The sequence below is a fragment of the Octodon degus genome, unplaced genomic scaffold (assembly GCF_000260255.1).
Source record: "Octodon degus isolate 3935 unplaced genomic scaffold, OctDeg1.0 scaffold00018, whole genome shotgun sequence".
NCBI classification, from domain to species: domain Eukaryota; kingdom Metazoa; phylum Chordata; class Mammalia; order Rodentia; family Octodontidae; genus Octodon; species Octodon degus.
Window position 1 is genome coordinate 13,354,703 of NW_004524594.1, and position 22,415 is coordinate 13,377,117.

Consider the following 22,415-nt stretch of genomic DNA (forward strand, 5'->3'; position numbering starts at 1 on the left):
CACTTTGTAAAACCAAAAATGCAACTGGAAAATTGATCTGGGCCAAGCAGGAACTACGGTCAGCGCTGCTAAGAGGCCTGGCCACAGGGCCCAGCCAGCAGGCACCTCATTCCTAAAGAGCGATTTTGCGAGTATGAGTTTATCTCTCATTCTAATCTTTTATCATCGGTCAGCATTTTCAAGTCCTGCCTGGAGAAATAGGTTTCCAAAAACATATTGAACGAAACTTGTTGAAGCCCGTAGACGCCTTTGGTGCAATACTATTAAATAGATTAAAAGAAATTTGTGCTTCCCTTGAAAGAAACATTTCTTTCCTATGCAAGAACATTTGCCTATATCTATTCAGAAACAAAAATAGAGATCACATTCTAGTGGGTGGAAGAAATAAGAAAGAAGGTTCAACTTATTAACGGTCATTTCAGGTGATTTGGGATTTCACATGTTCATGTTTCTCATCCAGAAGTTAGACCTCAGGTAACTTATAGGACCTCAAGTCTTGCTGAAATATAGCCATTACTGTGTTCTATCCAATAACGGAAGCTGGAAACAACCTAATACCAAATAGTAAGAGATCCACTAAATAAGGGTATATCCACATTATTATGTATTATGATAATGGAAAAAATATTTAATCACAAGAAGAGCTGTGTTCAGCCGAGAAGCAGTGTTGATCAAACAGCATGCATGTTATGATGCCATTTCTGTACATAAATTACTTTGAAGATTGGCAGGAAGAACATATATTAAAATGATAACATAGCCATGGTGCTTCTGGGTGGTGAGCTAATGATCAATTTATGATTTCCTCCATTGGTTTGGTTGTATTTTCTAGAATGCCCTTGATATGTATGTATTATTTGTGATCTAGTGAATACTTTATACATGTTTTAAAATCAGGCTTAAGAGGAGTGAAGTATGAGTTGGTGAGTTGAATCCACTCAGTGATGTATGTGTGCCATGTGAGTCAACTCACACAGCTTGAAAAAGAAGGAAGGTGAAAAGTCATTCATTGCCCACTTCCTTTGCAAGGCCTGGTTCCCTCTCAGTTCTGCTTTTGGCCCACCTCAGGGAAGATCCAGGAAGGAGGGTACTTGTTCTGTTCTTCCCCCCAGACCTTGCCTGGTCTGCAGTCCTGAGATATCATACTTTCATCTGAGTAAGGCTGAGAAGAATCCTACGCTTAACTGTCGCTGTGTGCCCCTGTCTTCCCTCTGCTTTCTCTCTACAAGCTCTGCCTTCATGAATGCTTGGGTAAGCCAAGGCAAAGGAGCATGATGTGCCCTATAATTGTCCCCCCCACCCCCACCAAGGGTGGCTCAGTTTGGAGTCTTCTGAGGAGCAGAGAACTAAAAGGGTCATTCACGACAGGAGATGATACTTTCCTTTTTGTCATCTCCCTTTACAAATGTTCCATTTTGACTCCAAGCCAAATAAAGAGTTGGCACCAGATGCCTTAAAGACTGATGTTCTGGTTATCCAGGTGTTCCAGCGCCCTCAGTATACATTTTGCAATACTACTTTCTGAAAATTTTCTCACAGTCCAATCAGTGGACTTCCCCTCAAGGAAAAGGAGTTTGGGACCCAGAATGATGATGTTACTCCACCCAACCCAGATTGCTCTTGTATCTCCTCTCTGCCTGTAATGTGGAAAGAAAATTACATGTTTCACTTAGGGCTCAGCAAAAAAGGGGAAACTGAGTATGACATGGGGCCCTCGGGGTGATCACTCAATTGGGAACAGGACACTTCCTTGTGACAGGTCAGGGACAGGTTTGTGTGTGAGTTCAGTTCATCTATGGCACCCAGACAACCCACAAAAAGAGTGCAAGAGCATTCTGTGTTTTCTTGCCAAGAGGTTAAAGCACTTTTGTACATCTTTAACTTGTAAAGAAAAATTATCAGGCTCAAGGATGGGTCAAGTAGGAGGGTGGTGTACACTATATTAGGTCTTTTCTTCTTTCCTGGGACATTCTGAGAAAATTGTTTTAACCATGTTTTTGTTTTCCTTCAACATTTGAAACTCACCTGGAATTTGGGGTCTCCTGATAGGAGCAGAGGTTGTGTTGGCCCCACCTTGAGTCCCACTTGCGTGTCCTAAGGAGATAAACAAAAAGATATCTCAGTCCAAGTTCGGAATATGCAACCAGGCATTCCTTCCTGAGCAGAGAAACAGGCCAACATGTAAGATCTACATCATCAACAAGCTATTTATAGATTCACACCACAGACATCTATAAAGTGTTATGCAAAAGATTAACACCTCCAAAAGTTCAGTGCAATTAAAGGTTAGGGCTTGACATGTTGTAGGTATGCAGTAACATAAAAATTTCAGAAGCAGTGGTTTGCAGTGCTTAAGACTGGGCTCTTGAGCTGGAAAGCCACGAGTTCAAGCCCTACCTCTGTCTCTTACTAGCAGCCTGTGCTACATCAAGTTACCTTTGCTGAGGCTAGGTTTTCTCTCATAAAATATGGGGATAGTGAGAAACTCAACTCCATGAACATTTTACAGAGATTTTAAGAAAGAAGCACACAAACTTGGTAACTGTATGTAGTTACTTTTTTAGTTTAACATAGGACCTTGCTACCCAAAGTGTGGCCCTCTGAGCTAGCAGCAGAACCATCGCTCAAGAGCTTGCTGAGAATGCAGAAATTCGGCCTTACTCCAGACCTATAGAATCAAGATCTTTATCTTCCTGAGATTCCCTAGAGGACGCAGCAGTGCCAGAATACTCAAAGTGAGCCTAAACATCACATCCACTGTCATCACTGAAGCCATCCTGAGCACTGAGAAACAAGGCTTTGGAGTCAATGACCATTGTAGACTCTGATAAATCACCCTATTAGAGCCCTTGCTAGTTTATTAGTGGCTGTCTGACTTGCATTAGAAAATGAACACTTTTCTCCTGCTACATAACAGAATAGGGAAATGAATAACAACAAAACCCAAGTTGAAAGAAAGTTTTGCAGAGCCAAAGCAGATATTCTACCTGTCAAAATCTCAGGTGGCTGATCAAAATGAGTAAGGCATCAAGTTGGTTTTTTGTTTGTTTGTTCGTTTGTTTTTTTGGTGGAACTGGGGATTGAACTTAGGCCCTTGCGCTTGCCAGGGAAGCACTTATTCCACTGAGCCATCTCCCCAGGCCCAAGGCATCAAGTTTTTAAAGAAACGTCTGAGACATCTTGTTAAGAGACTTACCTAAAACTAAAGCTCCATGGGTCTTTGTTTCATTTTGTTTTTCTATGTTTCCTCCACTAGTTAAGAATAAAACTTGAAACCATTTCACTAAAATGAGCATTTTTCCCATACTCCACTGGGGGGACCTGCTGTAGAATTCTCAAGGGTGATGGGCAAAAAATCTAAGGAAGTATGTTTGGCTAATTGGCAAATTTTTCTTAGAGAGTCAAACTATGGACTCTCCAGAGTAGACACTAAAATCTTGATTGCCATGGTTATTTGGAGGATAGGAGGGCTCAACAATTTGAAGTTCTTGTTGAAACTAAAAGTGGAGCAGAGCAAATCCTTATGAGATGACTGGCTATTTCAACATGCAGCGTCTCATTTTGTTTATTTTTATTTTATCTATTTATTTAATATTTTAGGGAAGGGTCTACAGGGTGTTCAAGGTCTCACTACTAGATCGGACTCATAGCGATTTGCCTGTTTACAGCCTCCCAAGAGCTGGGATTACAGGTGTGCACCACATTGCCTCATTTTGAAAGTGACCTTTTACTTCACCATCTCAAAGAACTCCAAGGCATTCTTTCTATCTGGCCCCAGTGTGCCTGGCCATTGCAAGCTTGAGCCTGAGATACTGGCCATCTAACCTGGAGAGCTTGGTCTTGGAAACCACCTAAAAGGTATCATCATCTTTGCTGGTCTTTATTTCTGACTCATAGCAGCCTTTGATATTCTAAAGAGAGCCCATTAATAGATCATATCTCTTTATTTTGATTTTCATAAACAAATGCTCCCAGCATGGAAAGATCTTGGTGTGTGAAAACCAAATGAAACCTCCTGTTGGAACAATACCCATCTGCACAGGAGCCAAACAAAAGAGACAAAGTCCTGCCCACCTGATTCTCATTTCAAGCAAAAACCCAAGAGCATAGGCGAGAGACAGCAGGCCTCTTTTGTGTCCCAGAGATCTATAAATCCAGCTAGGGCAAAAGCAGCCAAGAGAGCAAGTTCTGCAAAGCAGGAGTCTGAGCTCTCCAATTAGGAGACACGATCTAACTGATAAATGTGAATGGTGATCACCCAACTGATTTCAACTATGAGAATGACAGTGGAAGACGGAGCTTCCCAAACTTTAACACAGACATAAACCATCTGCAGGGAGGAACTTGGTTACAATGCAAATCCTGAGTCACTGTGTCAAGCCTGGCCAGAGATTCTGCATTTCCAACAAGCTCCTAAGTGATGTCTAGGTTGTTGGACCAAGGACCACCTTAGAGTAGCTGGGGTCTATTGGCTTTAGAGAGCATGGCTTGAATAATGACTTTCTACTGTTTCCCAAATGATTTCCATTTCTGACATCATGTGCTCTTCACAAACACTCTAGGAGATAACTGAAGAAGGTGATCTCATCTTCCCTTTCTTCACAAGGAAACTAAGGCTGGAACCTCCAGCACCCTACCCAAGGACCCCAGTGAGCCTCAGACTTCTCCCCAGGCTCCAGAAGCACTGTTGATAAACCCTACATTCCAGGGGAGTAAAGGGCTATTATTGCAGCCATCATGTAAATATCCTTCTTCAGATTTACTTTCAACCTGAAGGCAGCCCTTGCCCCAACTTGGGCATGCAGGGAAGGATGCTACCTTAGATGGCTATGAGTCATGTGGTTTTGTCTTGCTGGGGAGAACTCATTATGTGGGAAAAGCAAAACCTCTCAATTGCCCTAGTAATAGAGATCAGAAGTCAACCTACTTGATGTCAGGCTTCTCTGTCTGAAGTAACAATTTTAGGGGGTGTGATCTGAGCCACAGCAAACAGGAATCTGTTTAATAACGTATGCCCAGCATCAAACACAAGCTATTCTTATTTCAAAACCTGTGCTGTTAGTCATTCTGACACAGAGCTATGTTAAAGGACCCTGCATGGATTCTTCCTGATCCATTCAAATGAAAGACTTCTCTCCAGAGTGGTAGTCACCAAAGTCCCAGTAGTGTCAGCATTACCAGGGAGTTTATTAGAAACACAAATGCTTGGGCTCTACACCACACTACTGATTCAAAACCTTTTCAGGGTGGGGACCAGAAATGTGATTTAATAAGTTCTCTCTGGGATCGTAATGCTTGCTAAGAGAGTGTGAGCCCCTTCTCTGGAGACACTGACTCATATTTTATTAGGGATCATCAAGCTCAGTGATCATAGCAGTAAATGACTATGGCAATTTCAACTCACCATCAGACTTAGAACCACTAGTGGTATGAGCATGCTCGTTGGGGTCCATGGATGACTCTCGGTCTCCTGCAATGTCCAACGGGAGAAAGTTAGTCCTGGGTCTCCACTTCTACTGCAATCTGCTTTTCTTCATGTTGTATTCTTCCAAGTCCATTATGAATTTTAATCTTATAAACCAAGAAGTGATATTAAAGGAGTCGTGACCAGGTGTATGGTATTAATCACCACTCTGTCTAGCCCATTGATGAGTGGGCTGCAGACTTAATAAAAATTAAGGAAATAAAGGCAACATACACTATCTAAAATAACACCCTGGAAAGTGTGGCTTTGGTAGAAATCCAAGAACTGTGGCAAGAAACACTGTAACTAAACTGTTATGAAGGCTTCACATAAGGTCAGAGATATGCCACATGGGTGTTAATTAAAGACTTCTAGAATTAGACTGAGATGTGTGATCACTGGCAATGTGTACACTCTGGCCCAGAGGATGCGATTTTTAAAGAGATTTCTCTGAGACAGAAAATTGAGCTGTTAGTCTACTGGGTCTGAATGATGCAAAGATTAAAAAAGAGCATTCAGCAATTTATTTAAAGTAAGGGATGATAAAAGATAATGTGTAGATAATGTGTTCCTGGGTGTTATAATGAGTTCAAAATAATATTTTTCAAAGGTTAAGCCACGTGGTGAACACCAGTAGTTAATACAACCTCAAATATTTATTACCGGAAGACTTTAAATAGAGACAAACTCATGAGTTGCTAAAATTTCAATACAAATTAAAATCTTAGATTTGACCTATGGAAATTCTCTGACTCCTTTCCACCCACCCTCCGACAATTTTTAAATATGCTGGGATCATTAAACCCAGACACACAGTTTAACAGTTTCACAAATTGGATATAGTTACTGATTATGAAGATGCCTGGAAAGAATCTGTAGTAACCTAATCATTACCATTTCCTTGATTAGGAAGGAGGGAGATGGGTCACTTGTAATCACTCCCCTGACTATATTAAAGACCTAGATTGCTTTGGTCCTGAGTTAGAATAACGAAAAGGCCATTCTGTTAGAATAGCAAGTTAGAATAACAGAAAACAGCAGAAACTGTGATGCCGCATTGATATTATCATTATCAGAATCACCATCCCCAACACCAAACCCATCACCAACACTGCCACCATGATCACAAGTGCTTTAGTTCTTAATATTAAGCATAAAGATTGAAAAAAACATGGACAGAAGCACACATATATGAGTGTTTTGGAAGAAAATCAAAGAAAAAAAAGAAATGTCTCACTAGCTACTGAATCCATGAATAACCACGAAAAATCCATTTGTATCATGACCTCTCATGTGCAGACATAGAAGAAACACTAATTTGGTAGAAGGAATTTTACTTGCTAACAATTAAGCTCTCTGAGCCTTCTAGGATTATTAAAATTGCCATTTAAAATTTAAATCCATTAGGTTGTACAATATGGCTCTGATTTGCCAAGAAAAACTAGATTGAAGTTTAAGATTCACTCCTCCAGAAGAAAACTGACAGTGGTACTTAGAGTTTTTATTTTATTTTTTATTTTACTTTATCACTGTTATTATTTTTTGGAATAAGAATTGAACTCAGGGCCTTCTGCTTGTCAGACAGGTGCTTGTGCCTCTGAGCTATATCCTAGCTCTTAAGAGTTTTTATTTATTTATTTTTTTTGTATCATGATTTTTTTTAAAATTTTATTTTTATTCTTTCTGTATTTAGGACAGGGGCTACAGGGTCTCACTACATCAGACTTGTAGTCATTCTCCTGTTTTCAGCCTCCCAAACGCTGGGATTACAGGTGTGTGCCACCATGCCCAGTCTCAACGGTCGTCTCAGCTCACGCTGTGGGCGGGGCCAGCACAGCATAAGGAAGTATAAGATTATGCTACACAAAACACTAAAACATATCAGGGAGCTTTGTCTTACCAATACTGCTGGGATCAGTATTTTTCTAAACATTTTCCTTGAAGCCCAGAGGAGAGTAGTCCAAAGGAACAATGCCAAGCATGTGACATCCTGGATTTTCTTGTCCTACTTTACAACATTGCAGTTGTTCTCTGATTTACATGCAGGATTCTCTTATGACATCTTTTTTTATTTTTGAGGGGAAGGGGATCTCTACTATAAATATATGTTTGTGGGTTTTTTTTTGGTGGAACCGGGGATTGAACTCAGGCCCTTGTGCTTGCCAGGAGAGTGTTTATTCTACTGAGCCATGTCCCCGGCCCCTAAACATACATGTTAATGATAATGAGAACCACTTGTATAATTGGAACTAAGAAGAGAGAATCAGTTTTTAGTTTCTTAGCCAGTTCCATTTCTTTCATCATCAGTTTCTTGAAGCAAATGGAGAGAGAAAAAGAACACTAGAAGTGACTGCTTATTTGAGCAGAATTTTGCTAGGTCCCCGTCAAGCCTCATGGAATAAATCATCTCATTACTATCACAATAAAAGTGTTCCCTATCATTAATATTAGATTAAACCATGAAAGTTTAAGTGCATTGTAACTAGAAGAGCTTTATCCACCAGCCCATCACCAAAATTAAAATTGATCAATCCATCACCAAAAACACACAACAAAAATATGTTTAGAACAGAGTCTTATGTTGAGTGAAGTCTTACTGAATAAGCAGCATTTATTAATTGAATCAAATGAAATTGCTACTATTCAGTTATTCTGATCCACAGGAATATTATTTCTATACGGATTTCCTTGAGACACCACAGGATGAAGAGTAAAGCAAAGAGACACTACCATAAGCACCAAGTCACAAGAGTAAATGGAAAATATGTTTAACAAATGGAAGCATTATTTTACATTAAATAATTCCAAACTTTCCATTGCTAGAATTGATGACAAGTGATGAAAACCATTCCCATGTCACAAAGAAGCCTAATCATAGTCTATATAGAAAATATCTCTGTAATAGAAGAGTACATATTGTTTCGCTCTCTAGAGAAAGTACACCAGATTAAAAATGGCCAAATTCCCTAGCCTTCCAAGGTCAATTAAGACTCAGGACATATGAGAACTTGTACTGTAACATCATGTAACTCCATAATGTCCCAAATTTTCTGATCAAGGAGGTTATGGGGCAAAACAGGAAAGTGATCAATGATGTAGAGTCTGCCTAAGGAGAGTCACATAGAGAGAAAATATTCTCTCAGGCTTTCACAGAGAGCACATTGGCCAAGCAATGGCCATGACTCATCCACATGGCTGACACTGACAAAGGATCTACAATTTGAGGTACAGCATCTCAAGACAAATCCTGAGGGAATTTGACTGACCTTATCAGACCCAAAAGCTACAACTCTTGTTCCATAGGTCTTGTTTTATCTTGGTCTTAACCATCCAGCAGAAAAGTATAAAAACGAAGTATAAGAAGTAAAGCCATGTTGTTATGTTGAGCTGTAGGTCAACAACTTCTGACACTGCCAGTGAAGCGGAAGACCCAATATTATTATGGACTACTGGACTCTGTTAGAATATTTTGCTGCATTAACACACCTATAATATTCAAATGACGGAACTAAACAATAAAGGGGATACAGATGAATGTCCATTTTGTATCTGTGCATTCAAAATAGTTAGGATAGATATATAGTTACATTCTCTTAATGAATAGAGGGATTTGTTCTAATAGTGTTTGTAAATAGGATATCATGTCTGCATCTTGTACAGCAATTAGCCACTAGGAAGAGAGTATGCAATGTGTTAATTATTGAACTGTCCTGCCAATTTGATTTGAAGCTGTCTCATTGCTATTTGTTTCTCAATACAATTATGGAAAAAAATGGCCAAATTACCTGGTAAGGGGTGATCAACATCAGAGTTATGCTCTCCAACAACAGTAACTTCAGTTTCTCCAAGGCCCCCAGTATTAGCAGGGGTCACTGGGATGAGGGTCCCGTTTTCTTTTGTGTCTGGGTACTGAGGGGTATAACCTTCCAGTGATGTAGCTGAGTCTTCAGGAAGATTTCCACCTCTTCTGCCCCCTCTGGAAGGATGTCTGTCTGTATGGAGGTGGAATCAATGATAAACCCGCATCTGTAATATCGCCTCCCTCCATGATCCTGTCTGCAGGATATGCAATTGCTGCAAAGCCTTTCCAGTAGTTATCCAAGAGCAAAAGCAAGAGACAGAGACGTTTGTCACACTGCGGAACAAAATTGATATTTTGCTTGGACACCAGGTGAACATGGCACAACAGAAGAGATACTGGTGACCCTAATACCCAGAAGAAGCATGTTTGTAACTTTTGCCTGAGCTACTAACGTAAGACTTACACCACCATGACCAAAACCTTGAAGTCAACTGAAGTACTTGATAACCACGAGCTTTTTCTTAATTGGATTCACCTTTGATGAAGCGGAAGAAATTACCATTGGACTTGAATGGTAACATTATGCTCCCCCACAACTGAAATAGCAAATGGATGATTTTAAAGACTTGAGGTTGCTAACCTAATTATTCTTTCCTGGGCCAGATGGGCACTGCTTCTTAGTCACCAGCACTGTGGCCTTATGGTCCAGAGGAAAAATAGCAGAATAATATGATTAGTGGAAATAATATAGAGCTCTACAATCAGAGCTTCACACCAATTGTAAGTCTTACAGAAGCAATGCATTGTTTTGAGCCAAATCACTATGCACAGTGTTTAAGAAATCTGACTTCTAAGACTAAGCAATACAGTTTGTGCTTAATGTACAATGACATCTAAGAGGTCTACAAAGCAGAGAAATCAGAGACCATCACCAGATGCACCTTATGATAAAAAGAAACAGGATCAACAACAGCCAATACAGGCACTTCCACCAAAGACGCAACAAGAGCACCCATGATATATTGGATTTTATCAAGAGCTGAAGCCAACTGGGTTCTATAATCCTTACTGCCAGATGTCAGAGGAGAAGTTGTTGGATGGTCTTGATCTTCTTCCAGTTCTCCATGTGATGTAGAGAAGCTCTGAGAATCACTCTGCTCTGTTTCAATGAGGGATGAATCCAGTATTAATTCGGAACCAAGATACAGGTCCTCTGTTATGTGCTAATAGGGAGGATCTACCTACGCTATGTCACAGGGAGTGGTGCATAGTGAGAAGGAGGTTTGAGCACAGCATTATTCTTTGATTGTAGGAAACACACAAAATTCTATTTTGATGCTCAAGCTCTTAGTATAAGCAATAAAGGTAAGGTTGCCAAGTGAAGCCTGACCCCAAACTTTCCCCACCCTGGATCATCTCCCATGGTAACATTGCTCCCAGGCAATCAGGCAAACCAGAGAATGCAGATGCAGAGGCATGGAGAGGCAATATCTGAATTTCAGTGCTCCTATCAACAATCAGGAACACCTAACTCTGAGTCCAAAAGTGGGACTGTACAGGAAACAACACCAAGTAGTATAACTATAAAAGAGAAAGAAGCCCATCCAGGATAATCTGCTCAAGGAACTAAAATCAAATTTGCACAGGGAAATTTATAACTCCTTCTAAAGACCATTAAAGTTATAGTTTTACTGTATGATTAGGCTTTTGATCTCATCTGTGCTTAGGAATTTGCATCCCTGTACCAAGGAGATGTTTGCCTGTCGAAAGAAAGGGACCTCAGCAACCTGTATGCATTGCAGGTTGAACTATTGCCAGATGTAGAACCACTTTGACTGTTTTGAGTTCATCTCCTTGTACGAATGCTACTGATCTCCAAGTTTCAGGTTCAAGAGATCCATAAAGCACAAGTAGAAGTCATGTGTACCACCAAATAAATACCCTATTTACCAAATCCCAAATCCAGCATGTGAGCAAAAGTCATAAGCAATATAACATGAAAATACAAGTCTTTTGTTAGCAAGTGCCATTCATAGGCTTATCTGTAGCTCTTCTGATGCGTAACACGGTGTGAGCTACCCTGGTGACAATCAACACATTCTTGCTGATTTTTTTCCCCTTCGCCTAAAGGGTTCATATAAAGGGCTGTACTCATTCATTATTTGTAGCAAATAATGAGGCCCTCTTATTCTGGATTTCTTTCCTATTCTGTCAAGAAAGTATGAATGACTTTAGGCTGATCTCTAGATTATCACTGAAAATATGGTGGACATTGAGGATATTAGAAATTTAACATCCCTTCCATGTTTGGTGATAGAGATACTAGCAAATATTCCTTTTTCATTCCAAGAAACACATCACCTTTGTCAATTTTCAGCAATACTCTTTGTCCCTCCTATTTGGGCTAGTGTGATTTCCATATGATATGATTATCTGACTCCCACATGCCCTTTCACAATGAGGAAAGCAAGTAAAAAAGAGATGGCCAGGTAAAATACAAAAAATCCTCTGTGATGTTTTGTATCACTGACATGATCACTTAGAGAAGGAAAATTAGGTTGAATGAAAGTTCTGCAACCTTTTAATTTTTTTTAACATAAACTCATCGAATCTGGAGGTAACAAGAATGAAGGTAAGAATAAGATATAAAGAACTCACAAGAAATAGAGATAATAAAGCCATTTTAACACCTGATGCTAAACTGAGTCACACCGCAAAACATGCCCCATTCCACCACCAACTTAGCCACCATCCTGGCCAAGTGAGCAAGAGCTGAAGCAGGAAGATAGGCTGATAAAGGACAGAGTGTCATTGTCCTTACGAGTCGTCACTGACAGAGGTCTTGTTCTGTCCAAATCGTCCACCAAATCTGTGACTGGCTCTGCAGTGGGCTGAACTGGTGTACTAGGACCGCTGTCCACATCTGAAGGAATTAAATCAGGGTTATTGCTCTATTTCCTAAGCCACCCCTGAGGGCCATGATGTTCAACAGTCAAGTTATTTTTGCATTCGAACATGGTAAGTGGAAAGAAAACACATTAGTTAATGTCTTTAGAATGGGAATAAAGTACTGTTTCTTCAAAAGACAAGAAGTAGCTAGTTTTCACCTAAGGACTGAGTTATACAAGAGCCATAATTTTGTTTTTGCTGGGTCTAAAAGCACCACACATGAACATACAATGAGACACCCAAACATTGCAGAGACAGAAGCCTAACCCATGTGACAGAAGCCATACCCTGCCATAGTGACTCCCACAGTCTGACACAATCTAGAAAAAGGATAAAGTGCATTGTTGGGGCATCATTTTGTGATTTCCTGCTTACTGGGCAGTGTCACTTTTACAATAGCCTCCTGCTTTCATTTAGTCTATTTTTCTTCACAACGTGAGCATGCAGATAAAGATATAAAATCGTCACACTGTGTTATCTAGGCAGAGACCACAGGGAGCACACAGGGGCAAGACATAAGAAGCAGTTAGGTGTCACCCAGTCATTTCACCTCCCAGCACTAGGATGAAATGGTTTTGGAATCTACTGCACACAAAATGTCGAGTGGTGCAGAAACTGTACAGAGGTCCTTATAAGTGCCGTTTCTAGTGGTCATGCCCGATCTATTCTGCTAGCAATAACAAACTCTAAGAGAAATGAAGGCCAAAGACCTCAAAAACATCATCAAATTGCTGGCCGTCCAATTTAGTCAGTTCACTCACACTATTGCCTCTACAGATATTTAATCAATTTCAAATGACTGCATAGATATACAGCTATTTTCTCTTAATTCAATGAGAAGAAAGATTTGTACTAATAGTGTTTGGACAGGATATCACATCTGCATCTTGTACTATGAATAACCACTATGAAGACAACAATATGCAATGTGTTAATTGTTGAAACTGTCCTATTAATCGGTTTTGAAACTGTCTCATTGCTATATGGTTCTCAATAAAATTAATAAAAATAAATAAATAAATATTTTTAATTAAAAAAACAAAAATATTGTCTAGTTTTAAGTGCATGTTGGTGTATAGTGGATTGTCTTTCTATTGTTATGTTTTCTCATTTATTTTTTTAAATAAATAAAACACAGACACTAAAAAAAAAAAAGTCCTGGAATATTGGGCACCCATGTCTACACTGCAGCCTTTAGGACCTAAAAGGAAAGACAATCAACATCCTTGTAGGACAAAAATGTGCTGCTGGCCCTGCTCTCCCAGATATCAAAAAGGAGAAAAGGCCCACTAATCCAAATGAAAATTTCAAATGGGGAATCTTCTAGAGAAATCCCTGCCTGCTGACAGGCTCCAGTCACTCTGGTTCACCTTCCTTTTTATGGGAAGAATCTTTCAAGAGACATCACAGCTCCCTAGGGTGGGAGCCAATTGTTTTATCTTTGACACATTTTTCCATGTAGTGGAGACTCTTTACTCCGTATAGAGATTTAATATCAATACTCCGCATCTTTAACTGGATTGATAGTCCACCATCAGTGTCGTCAGAATCTCCAGAATCCATCTGCATATAAAATGTGTGTTGGGTCTGCATGTGGCACCTTAGTAACCCAACATAGTAGCCCCATTTAAATCTCACTTTACTTAGGACAAATGGGTCCATTCACTGGGACATATTCATGCTTTGCCTTTTTTTTTTTTTTTCCTTTATGGCCCTCACATGAGTCTCCTTGATAGAATTTTTTTTCTCACTTTCTTTCTCTGATTACTCAGGTTGTTTCAGTTTTCAAAAATCAGATCTAATCCATCTTTCTCTAATGCACTCTGGACAGTATGGACTCCTTTGAATTTCTTTAAAATTTTACTTTATTATTAAGTTTTTGTATTTAATACAGGGTCTACTGGGCTTACAAGGTCTCACTGTGTAGACCGGACTCATAGCGATCCTCCTGTTCGCAGCCTTCCAAGTGCTGGGATTACAGGAGCATGTCACCATGCCTGGTCTCAATTGTTGGCTCAGCATGCCCCGGGGGCGGGGCCAGAACAGCAGGTTTGGAGATCCAACTCCTGACCCCTGTGTCTGCTTAAGCAGCCACTTTAACCCACTGAGCATTTTTTTTTTTTTCTTTTGTGGTACCTGGGATTGAACTCAGGTCCTTGAGCTTGCCAGGGAAGCGTTTATTCCATTGAGCCATCTCCCTGGCCCCAACCATCTCCCCAGCTCCCCGCTGAGCTATTTGGTTGGCCTTAAAAATTTTTTTAAAGATAATAAAAGGTAGTAAAAAAAAAAAAAAAAAAAAAAACAAAGAACATTAGAAATGATATAGAATTGAGCTAAACAACGTGATAGGAATTCAACAATATTTGTTACATTGCATTATTGTTGTCTTCAAGTTAGTTGTTCAGATTACCAGATGTAAGCATGAAAATTTGGTCCAAAAAATTGGCCAAAAAAAATTTAAAATAAGAAAAAAAAAATTGAAGCACTAACTGTTCCTTTCAATAGACCAGCAAAAATCAGTAGTACAATTATCCAAAATATAGTGTTTACTGTTAGCAATATTCACTTCACATACATTACTTGTTGTCTCCCATTGTTGGATCTATTTTGCTTCTAATTCTTTTTGCTAGCTAAATCTTAAGGCTCTTAAGAGAAATGACCATGAATTATACACCCTTCTCTCTCCATAATGCTTTGTGCATTAGCAGGCATTTAATGTTGATTATAGTTCAAGGGATATTTGGATTACTAATATTTGGACAAGAAATAGAGTACTCTAAAGAAATAAAACTAAAAATTGTTGGATTCATTTTAGAGACAACTTTGAATTTATTTAACACCAACAGACATTCCATTGTGCTTAGAACACATTTTAATGAAGTTTATGTGACACATATGTTTGGAAATTTACATCCAGCTAATATATTCTATTCTATGACTGCAAATTCACGTTTCACTTTGGTAATTTCAATTTATCTCTCTTCAGAATGCTACATTTCTGTGATTAGGGCAGCCTGTTTGAAAAAGAACTACAAGCCTGTAACAAATCAAGACTCCTTTACTTGTTTGATATCAATACAACAGGCACCACATGCAATTAGTTCTTGAACATTCTCTCCGGAAAGCTGTGATCTGATACAATAAAGGAAAAATTCTTTTTGAAATTAAAAATTGATCAAATAAACTTGCAGTTTTTCACCCCTGCAGAACTACCCCTAGTGTCTTTCTTTCTCTTTTAGAAATTCTCATAAAAAATATAAGAGAAGAATAGTTAAGAAAAAGGAATTTTAGCTTTGATAAAAATTGTCCACTTATTAAATTTAAAAATACTTATTGAGGGCCAACAGTAATATACTGGATACTATGTTATATCCAAATATGGCAAGAATAAATAATGAAGTTTTCCAAGTCTTTTATTTTTTTATTTTTAATTAATTAATTAATTAATTTATTTATTTATTGGTGGAACCAGGGATTGAACTCAGACCCTCGCACTTGCCAGGCAAGTGCTTATTCCACTGAGCTATCTCTCCAGGGCCTCCAAGTCTTTTAGTTACCTGTTTAGAATAATTACTCACCATTTTTTTTAACCTCTTAGATTTCTCTACAAGGGCAAATACCTTTGAGTCTATAGTACAAATAGTATCTTAATTTATCACTTAATTTAAGAAACTTGTACATACAAGTAAGTAGAAAAGAAATCTTAATATCCCTTCCTTAGGGAAAATGACTTCTATACTTTGAAGTTTAGGAATAAGTATTCTTTAATCCGCCCATGAAATTCTTCCCTTTCAGCCCAGGATTTCATATTAGGTTGCATACTGCTATTACGGGTTGTATCTGGATGTCTCATCAAAGCTTTAGATGGGCCTTTTTGGAGCTGGCTGGATCTAGGGAATGTGACACTAGGATTAGGTGTGGATAGTACTAAATCAGTCCACTTAATGGATTTGGCATAGTCCTGGGTGTGGGTATTGGGAAGGCCCACCCTGGCTGTGGGTGGAACTACCCTGAAACCTTGTGACTCAGATGGGACAAAAGGAAAAGGAAGGTTTGCTGTCTACCCTGTTACGGACTGTTTCTCCTCTTTGATGCCCCTCTGCCATGCTGCCCACCCTTGGAACCAGCTGACTATGGACTGAACCCTCTACAAACTGTGAGCTAAATAAAACTATCACGCTTTAACTTGTGGGTGCTGTATATTTTATCCCAGCAATGAGAAAAGTAATTAAGACACAGTCCTATGGGGGAAATTACTTTTTAAGAAACTTCAACATCTTGAGGAAAGTAGATTGGTCTAAAACCAAGGCCATATTTCTGGGGAAAAATCAGTAGATACTAAAAACATAATGAATAAGAAAGCTTTGAGACACTATTACCCATCATTTTCTCTGTCTGATGACCTCTTCCCATTGGATGTGAGATTGGGTCGAAGAACTCAGTCCAGGAAATGTCCTCTTGACTCTGGGTTGTCACTCTTTGACTTGAATGGCTGTTGGGGGCTGAGATTGTTGTGACCATGCAGTTCAAACATTTGTCAAAGTGATAACTTACATTTGGCTAGGGATACTCTTTGGACTAGGGATATTCTTTGGACAAGACAATCAAACTATCTTCCTAGTATGCACAGCAAGGAAGTTACATGAAGGAAGGGCATTTTAGGAGATGTAGTTCACCCATGCTAATTTTCTTGGCAGTCAGCCTGTGAACTGGAGGACACAAAACATTCACAATTTCTGCAGTGAGCAGAAGATGAGTTACAGGCATCAAAGAAAGATGAAGAAGTCCTTCTTAACCCATGCTGCCACAGTCCCTAAAGAAGGAAATACAGGAGCCCAAGTACATGATGTAAGACAACGGCCTCCCAGTAAAATGCACAAGGATATAGACAAAGAGGCAGGCAACACCTCCTCCAGTCATAAACAGGAAAGCAAATGCCATTCACCACAAAACCATGAATGAAATCTGTTAGAAGTGTCACCTTCTAACAATGAGATTTATGGCTTAAGAATGTAGCTCATGGCTTTTGCTTCATTCTGTGCCAATAGAGAAGTAGAGGTTGGAAAAATTAGAGTGCTATCACCCAGTAACAACCACAGCACATAGCCATTCACTGACTCTATTGCTTTACTAGGGCTTCATTCAGAAGATGCCATGCACTGGCAAGATACAATGCACTATGCTCTATAATACGCACAGAAGCATGGGGTATTTCCCACTAATATCAAGTAAGAATGTGAGATCCACATTCTTTACTACACAGGAAAGATCTCAATGCTTAGGTCACACAGACAAAAGAATCATGCATAGGAGCTTACAGAGCCAAGATATTTGCACCACTTAGAAAGGATGACAAGACTTGCATCTCATTTCTACAATCCCACAATTCCACAAAAGAGCAGGGGACTTATTTGTAAATCTGAGAAAAAACCATTACATATTCAAGGAGAAATTACCAAGCAGATATGAACAAAAGGCCAAATGATGATAGGAGTCAGTTTTCTCATTGTATCTGGATCCACTTCATTAAACACTAGGGTTCTGACAAAATTCTTTCTCACAAGTCTAGTGTTTCCCAGAACCATATTGCAAAGGTGGACACCCACACTGGACAGTGGGTTCCTTTACAAAACAGAAGTGTGTATGTGATAAGATCAGGGCCTCTGTTATGATCTCAGGAGGGGACGCCCAAAAGCAGATACGGAAGTGACATACTTGAGGGCATAGTACGAATGAACTTTTATATTCATTCCTGTTCGGGTAATTTGTTAGGAGTGTTAAGATTTGGCTTCGTGTTCACTGTAACATGACTTCCTAAGAGGCCTCACATCTTGTAACAATTCTTTCAGTGTCCCTCTGTTCAGTGTTCTCAAGTCCCCACATTTAGCTTAAAAGGAAGGTTCTGCCCATATTTACTTATAAGCCCATCCATTACCAATTGTCCCTGCTGTTGAATCAGAGTCTTCTCTTGGTGTTTGGGGATATTCCCCATGCCATCCATTCTCAAACCACTGCTCTTTCTGGGTAGCTGCTGTTTCTTCTGTTGTGCTACTAGGAGCTGCCCAGGCTGTGAGAAGAATGTCAGTCGTGAGCTACAATTATCCAACTTCCCCTCCCAACAACTCTTACCTTTGTAGTTTACAGGCACAGATATGTGGGGGGAGAAGAAAAGTAATATAGTCCAGAGATGGGTCACTGAGATTCTGAAAGGGTTATTGAAAGTTAAATAGTCTAACCCTCCAATTTTTTTGATGAGAAAACGAGAACCTAAAGAAACTCTGATTTGCTCATCATCATGTCTACAGACTGGACACAAAGTTAGGAGTAGACCGTAGTGTATGATGGCCTACTTCTCATGCCCAGTATTATTCTTTTACTATAATCTAGGACATCACATATCCTTTGAGAAAGAACTGTGTTCAAATAATCTCAGCTCCAGTGATAATGGAGGAGGAAATATATTTTAAAGCAACTGATGGCAATGTCAGCATAGGAGGAGAACTTCTCAAATGAATTTCTCAAATGGGTCACATAATATATAATCACAAACATTTGAAGTGTACCAGTGATGTATTTGCGCAGCACGAAAACCTTTGGGGTGACTGGAATATTACCACACAGATTCATTATGTGGTAATGTCTGTGTGACATAAAATCACAAAGATTACTCCTTAACAAAGTGAATACAGTAGCCATTGCAATATATAGACAACAGCAATTTGAGACAGGCTTAAACTTCCACTCATCTTTAAAAGAAACAAAATAAATGGGATAAAATTCCATCAGGGTGATCTCAGGAAGAGTCACAAAACCTCTGACATTTTCAACAATAGCAACTACTAGCGAGTTTCTAGTTCATTTAGAAATGAATGCCTATGAGCCTGCAAAGGAAATTATTTTATGTATCTGGTAACACTGGTTGTATCTCATTACCTTAGGAAAGGTTACAGGTGATTTGATAACAATAAATATATATATTTTTTAAAATAAAAGTTATTGTCCTTATTTTGCCTTTGCATTGGCCAAAGCGTTCTGGGGGCTAATGGATTATCAAAGGGGAGAAAAATGTCAGAATTTTAATTTTAACTTCCCACAGACTAAATCACTTCCTTGTGACAAACAATGATACTTGCTTGTACAAACCAGAATGTAATTACAGCAAAAGAAAAATTGATTTAAACATAGACTTGCATAGTAATCAAAGCTTAAAGGAAAAAAAAAGCAAACACACACATAACTACACACTTTTAATCACTACTGTTATAAACACAGAGATCCTTTCAGTACCCAGGAACTAATTCTTGTTTTCAGTGCAAGTCGTAATGGATTAGCAAAATATTAGATTTCCATTACAGAATATGGAAATAGACTCTCTTTTAAAAGTTGTAATGTCCACTTGATAAAGACCAGGAGTCACCTGTCCAAATCCCTTTAAATTTCTGCAAGCAATATTAATGCCTTCTTTTTATCAAGCTCTGTTATATTTGGTTTCTGAAGTATCCTCAAGTAATGATGCCCCCACACCTCCTTTTGATGCTAAGTTCATTAATTCTAAGCTTCTTGAGTACCTTTGCTTAGTTACCAGCTGTTGAGAATAATTTCAGAGACACGTAGAACCCCAAGACGACTGGTACTAAATCTTGTTGCATATACATTTCTGCTTTCTCTCTATTTGTCTTCACTATTAACTTATCCTACCATCTTTCTGCATGTATCAACTCTACTTGAAGTAAGTAAGGTCGATTGGACATAGTCAGTACAATGCTTGGGACTTATTTACCTATGTCTTGAACTTTTCTACAGTTATCTGAAAACATTCCTAAAACCATAGATTCCAAACTCATTTGGCCTCCAGGTAGCTGTTTCTTATACTCTCTTTTTAGGAGTACTTAAGGCTATGAGGGTGCCAGTTGCACTACAGTTTTAAGACTGCTACAAGCTATTTTTCAAATAAAAGCTTACTTTATTCCCAAAAACATTGGCATATCTCAGAGGTGCAAATCTGAAAGAAGAATATATACGTTTTACTTTTTTCTTGTTTTTTTTTATTTTCTTGTCATCACTCAAGTTAAATGGTGATATCTGAAATTGTTTTAGATGAGATGTTTGTATATAAGTAGAAATAATAATAACAACAATAATAATAATATCAAAGCCTTTCTAAAGTGATCCTGAGTTTGAAAACTGAAAAAAATCAACTGCAAATTCAGTTATAGACAACTTCAGCTACTGACTCTGCTTCAAGAGGATCATGGGTGAAATTCTACAACAGAGTGAGGAAAAGAAGGTAAAAAACAAATGGAATTTCTCACAGATTTTGATAGGAGCTAAGGATTCCAAAAATACTTCCACTTAATAAGCTTTTCTTCCATATCCCACTCCCAGACACCCAAAGGGCATGTTTTCCTCCATATATTTCCATAAACACACACACACACATAAATCTCTCAAAAGAACTTCTATGCCTCTGGAACACAAACACTATAACTCAGATCTACTTTTTCAACATTTTGCCCTTTCAGGTAACATGAAAAGTTAGTATTTTTCCTTCTGGTTTCTAAAGAATTGTGTGCTAATTTGGCTTCTCAAGCTCTACAAATAAAAGAAATTACTTGGAGAGACAGAAGATGTATCCAATGTCTAAACAATGTCTCCCCTTGTCCCTGAATGCCTTTGCTAACTCATGTAAATGACTGTGGACTTCCATGCTTCTTACTTGTGCTTGAAGGATGTGGGGTCTCCTCTTCATCCTGATGCCCATTGTGGATGAAAGGAGGCTGTCCGTCCTGGGTCCAGTTTTCTCCATTAACACTGGTACCATTTCTGTCTACATCTGTTGTGATGATGGTGAAATAGACTGTGACTTTCCTCAACCAACTAGTGTGCCCTATACCGAAACACTATCTCTGAGCCCTATTCAGAAGAAATTCAAGTGCTTTTACTATAGTGTTCTGAGAGAAAATGAACAGGCATGAAATTTCTCCATGGTTACTTACTATTCCACCACAGCCACTTTGTCAGAGACAGCACCATAAACCATGCTGATCCCTTCATTTTTTATAAGAAAGCAAAATAAAATAGCTTGTGCCCAGATGGTGTTATTTATTAAGTGATTCCTAAGTGAAATTGAGTATCTTCATGAAAAGTTCACTATGAATTTATGATGAGATATTAAATAAGTTTCCCACTGTATCCTGATGATGGACCTTTGCAGCACCATAGGCACTGAAGGAAAAATAGTCTTTAACTTAACATGCATAAGTCATTACCAGTCATCCTTGTGGTTGTCTCAAGCAGTGCTTCCGTGTTGGAATGGCTTGGCTTCCACTGGCTCCAATCCTGGTACTGTTTTGTGTGTTCAGAAACTTGTGGAGTGGTTGAAACTGTGATAATGATGATTGAAGCAATTAGGAACATATTATTTTTGAGCCTTCTTCACTTCTTTTGCACATGTCTCCTTCTGTTGTCTGTACGACTCATCTATACGAGGTTGTATAGATGGCTGTGTGGAAATGACGGAAGCACAGAGCGACTTCTACTCGTGGTCAAGCATCTCAGTGTCCTTCACATTTGGTCACAGAGTACCTTGGCGTTCAGAACATGAGATCTTCTGGGAAAAGCAGTCGAAGAAGCTGGGGCAGCAGGAATAATAGTTCTGAAAATATCAGCCCTCCACCAAGGATAATGAAAGACACCAGCGTTTTGTTCATCCATGCAGACTAGAGTGGCCCTCTGCACTTGAAAGCCCAAGGAACTGGAACCACTAGCAAGAACTCTACCTGTAGATCCTTTGGCTAAAGAGGTTAACAACTGAAAATTATGCCACAATAATCCCTACTCATTGTAATTTTACTAGGGACAGAAACATCCCGAGCAGCCAGAGCGCTCCCCTAGATGGTTCTGAGAAAGAATATCTACCTAGAACTTCCATACAGCTTAGGGATATATTTCTGAATATTTATCAAACATCTATAGTATTCTTATCAAATATAAAGCATATTAAGAGCAAGCCATTCACAGCCAACCAAAGAAAAACCAGGTGCAAACATTCAGGAGAAACAGGCCAGGGGTAACCAACCACCATCAGAACACCACAGCGAAAACAAAAGAAGTATGCTTCCACCAGTGCCCTGATATCTCACCCAAATACTAGGGCTAGAATAGCAGAGACAACTAACAGAAGGATCATGACAAAATCAA

At 39.0% G+C, this 22,415-nt stretch overlaps 1 protein-coding gene across 14 annotated transcripts in view; it reads right to left on the bottom strand.

Moving 5' to 3' along the window:
• The window catches only part of Cd44 (CD44 molecule (Indian blood group)), an 89,378-nt gene that overhangs the window by 8,806 nt on the left and 58,157 nt on the right, over positions 1 to 22,415 (bottom strand). For 2 of the 14 annotated variants that reach the window (XM_023710552.1, XM_023710540.1), the window contains 9 exons: positions 21,485 to 21,598; positions 20,932 to 21,048; positions 18,151 to 18,282; positions 16,595 to 16,717; positions 12,088 to 12,189; positions 10,336 to 10,425; positions 9,250 to 9,456; positions 5,405 to 5,470; positions 2,026 to 2,094 (listed from right to left, as the gene is read on the bottom strand). In XM_023710552.1, the coding sequence (XP_023566320.1) occupies positions 2,026 to 2,094; positions 5,405 to 5,470; positions 9,250 to 9,456; positions 10,336 to 10,425; positions 12,088 to 12,189; positions 16,595 to 16,717; positions 18,151 to 18,282; positions 20,932 to 21,048; positions 21,485 to 21,598 (1,020 nt within the window). Of the gene's footprint in view, positions 1 to 2,025; positions 2,095 to 5,404; positions 5,471 to 9,249; positions 9,457 to 10,335; positions 10,426 to 12,087; positions 12,190 to 16,594; positions 16,724 to 18,150; positions 18,283 to 20,931; positions 21,049 to 21,484; positions 21,599 to 22,415 lie in introns of all 14 variants that reach the window. The other 12 variants (XM_023710539.1, XM_023710543.1, XM_023710547.1 and 9 more) reach the window with 10 other exon arrangements.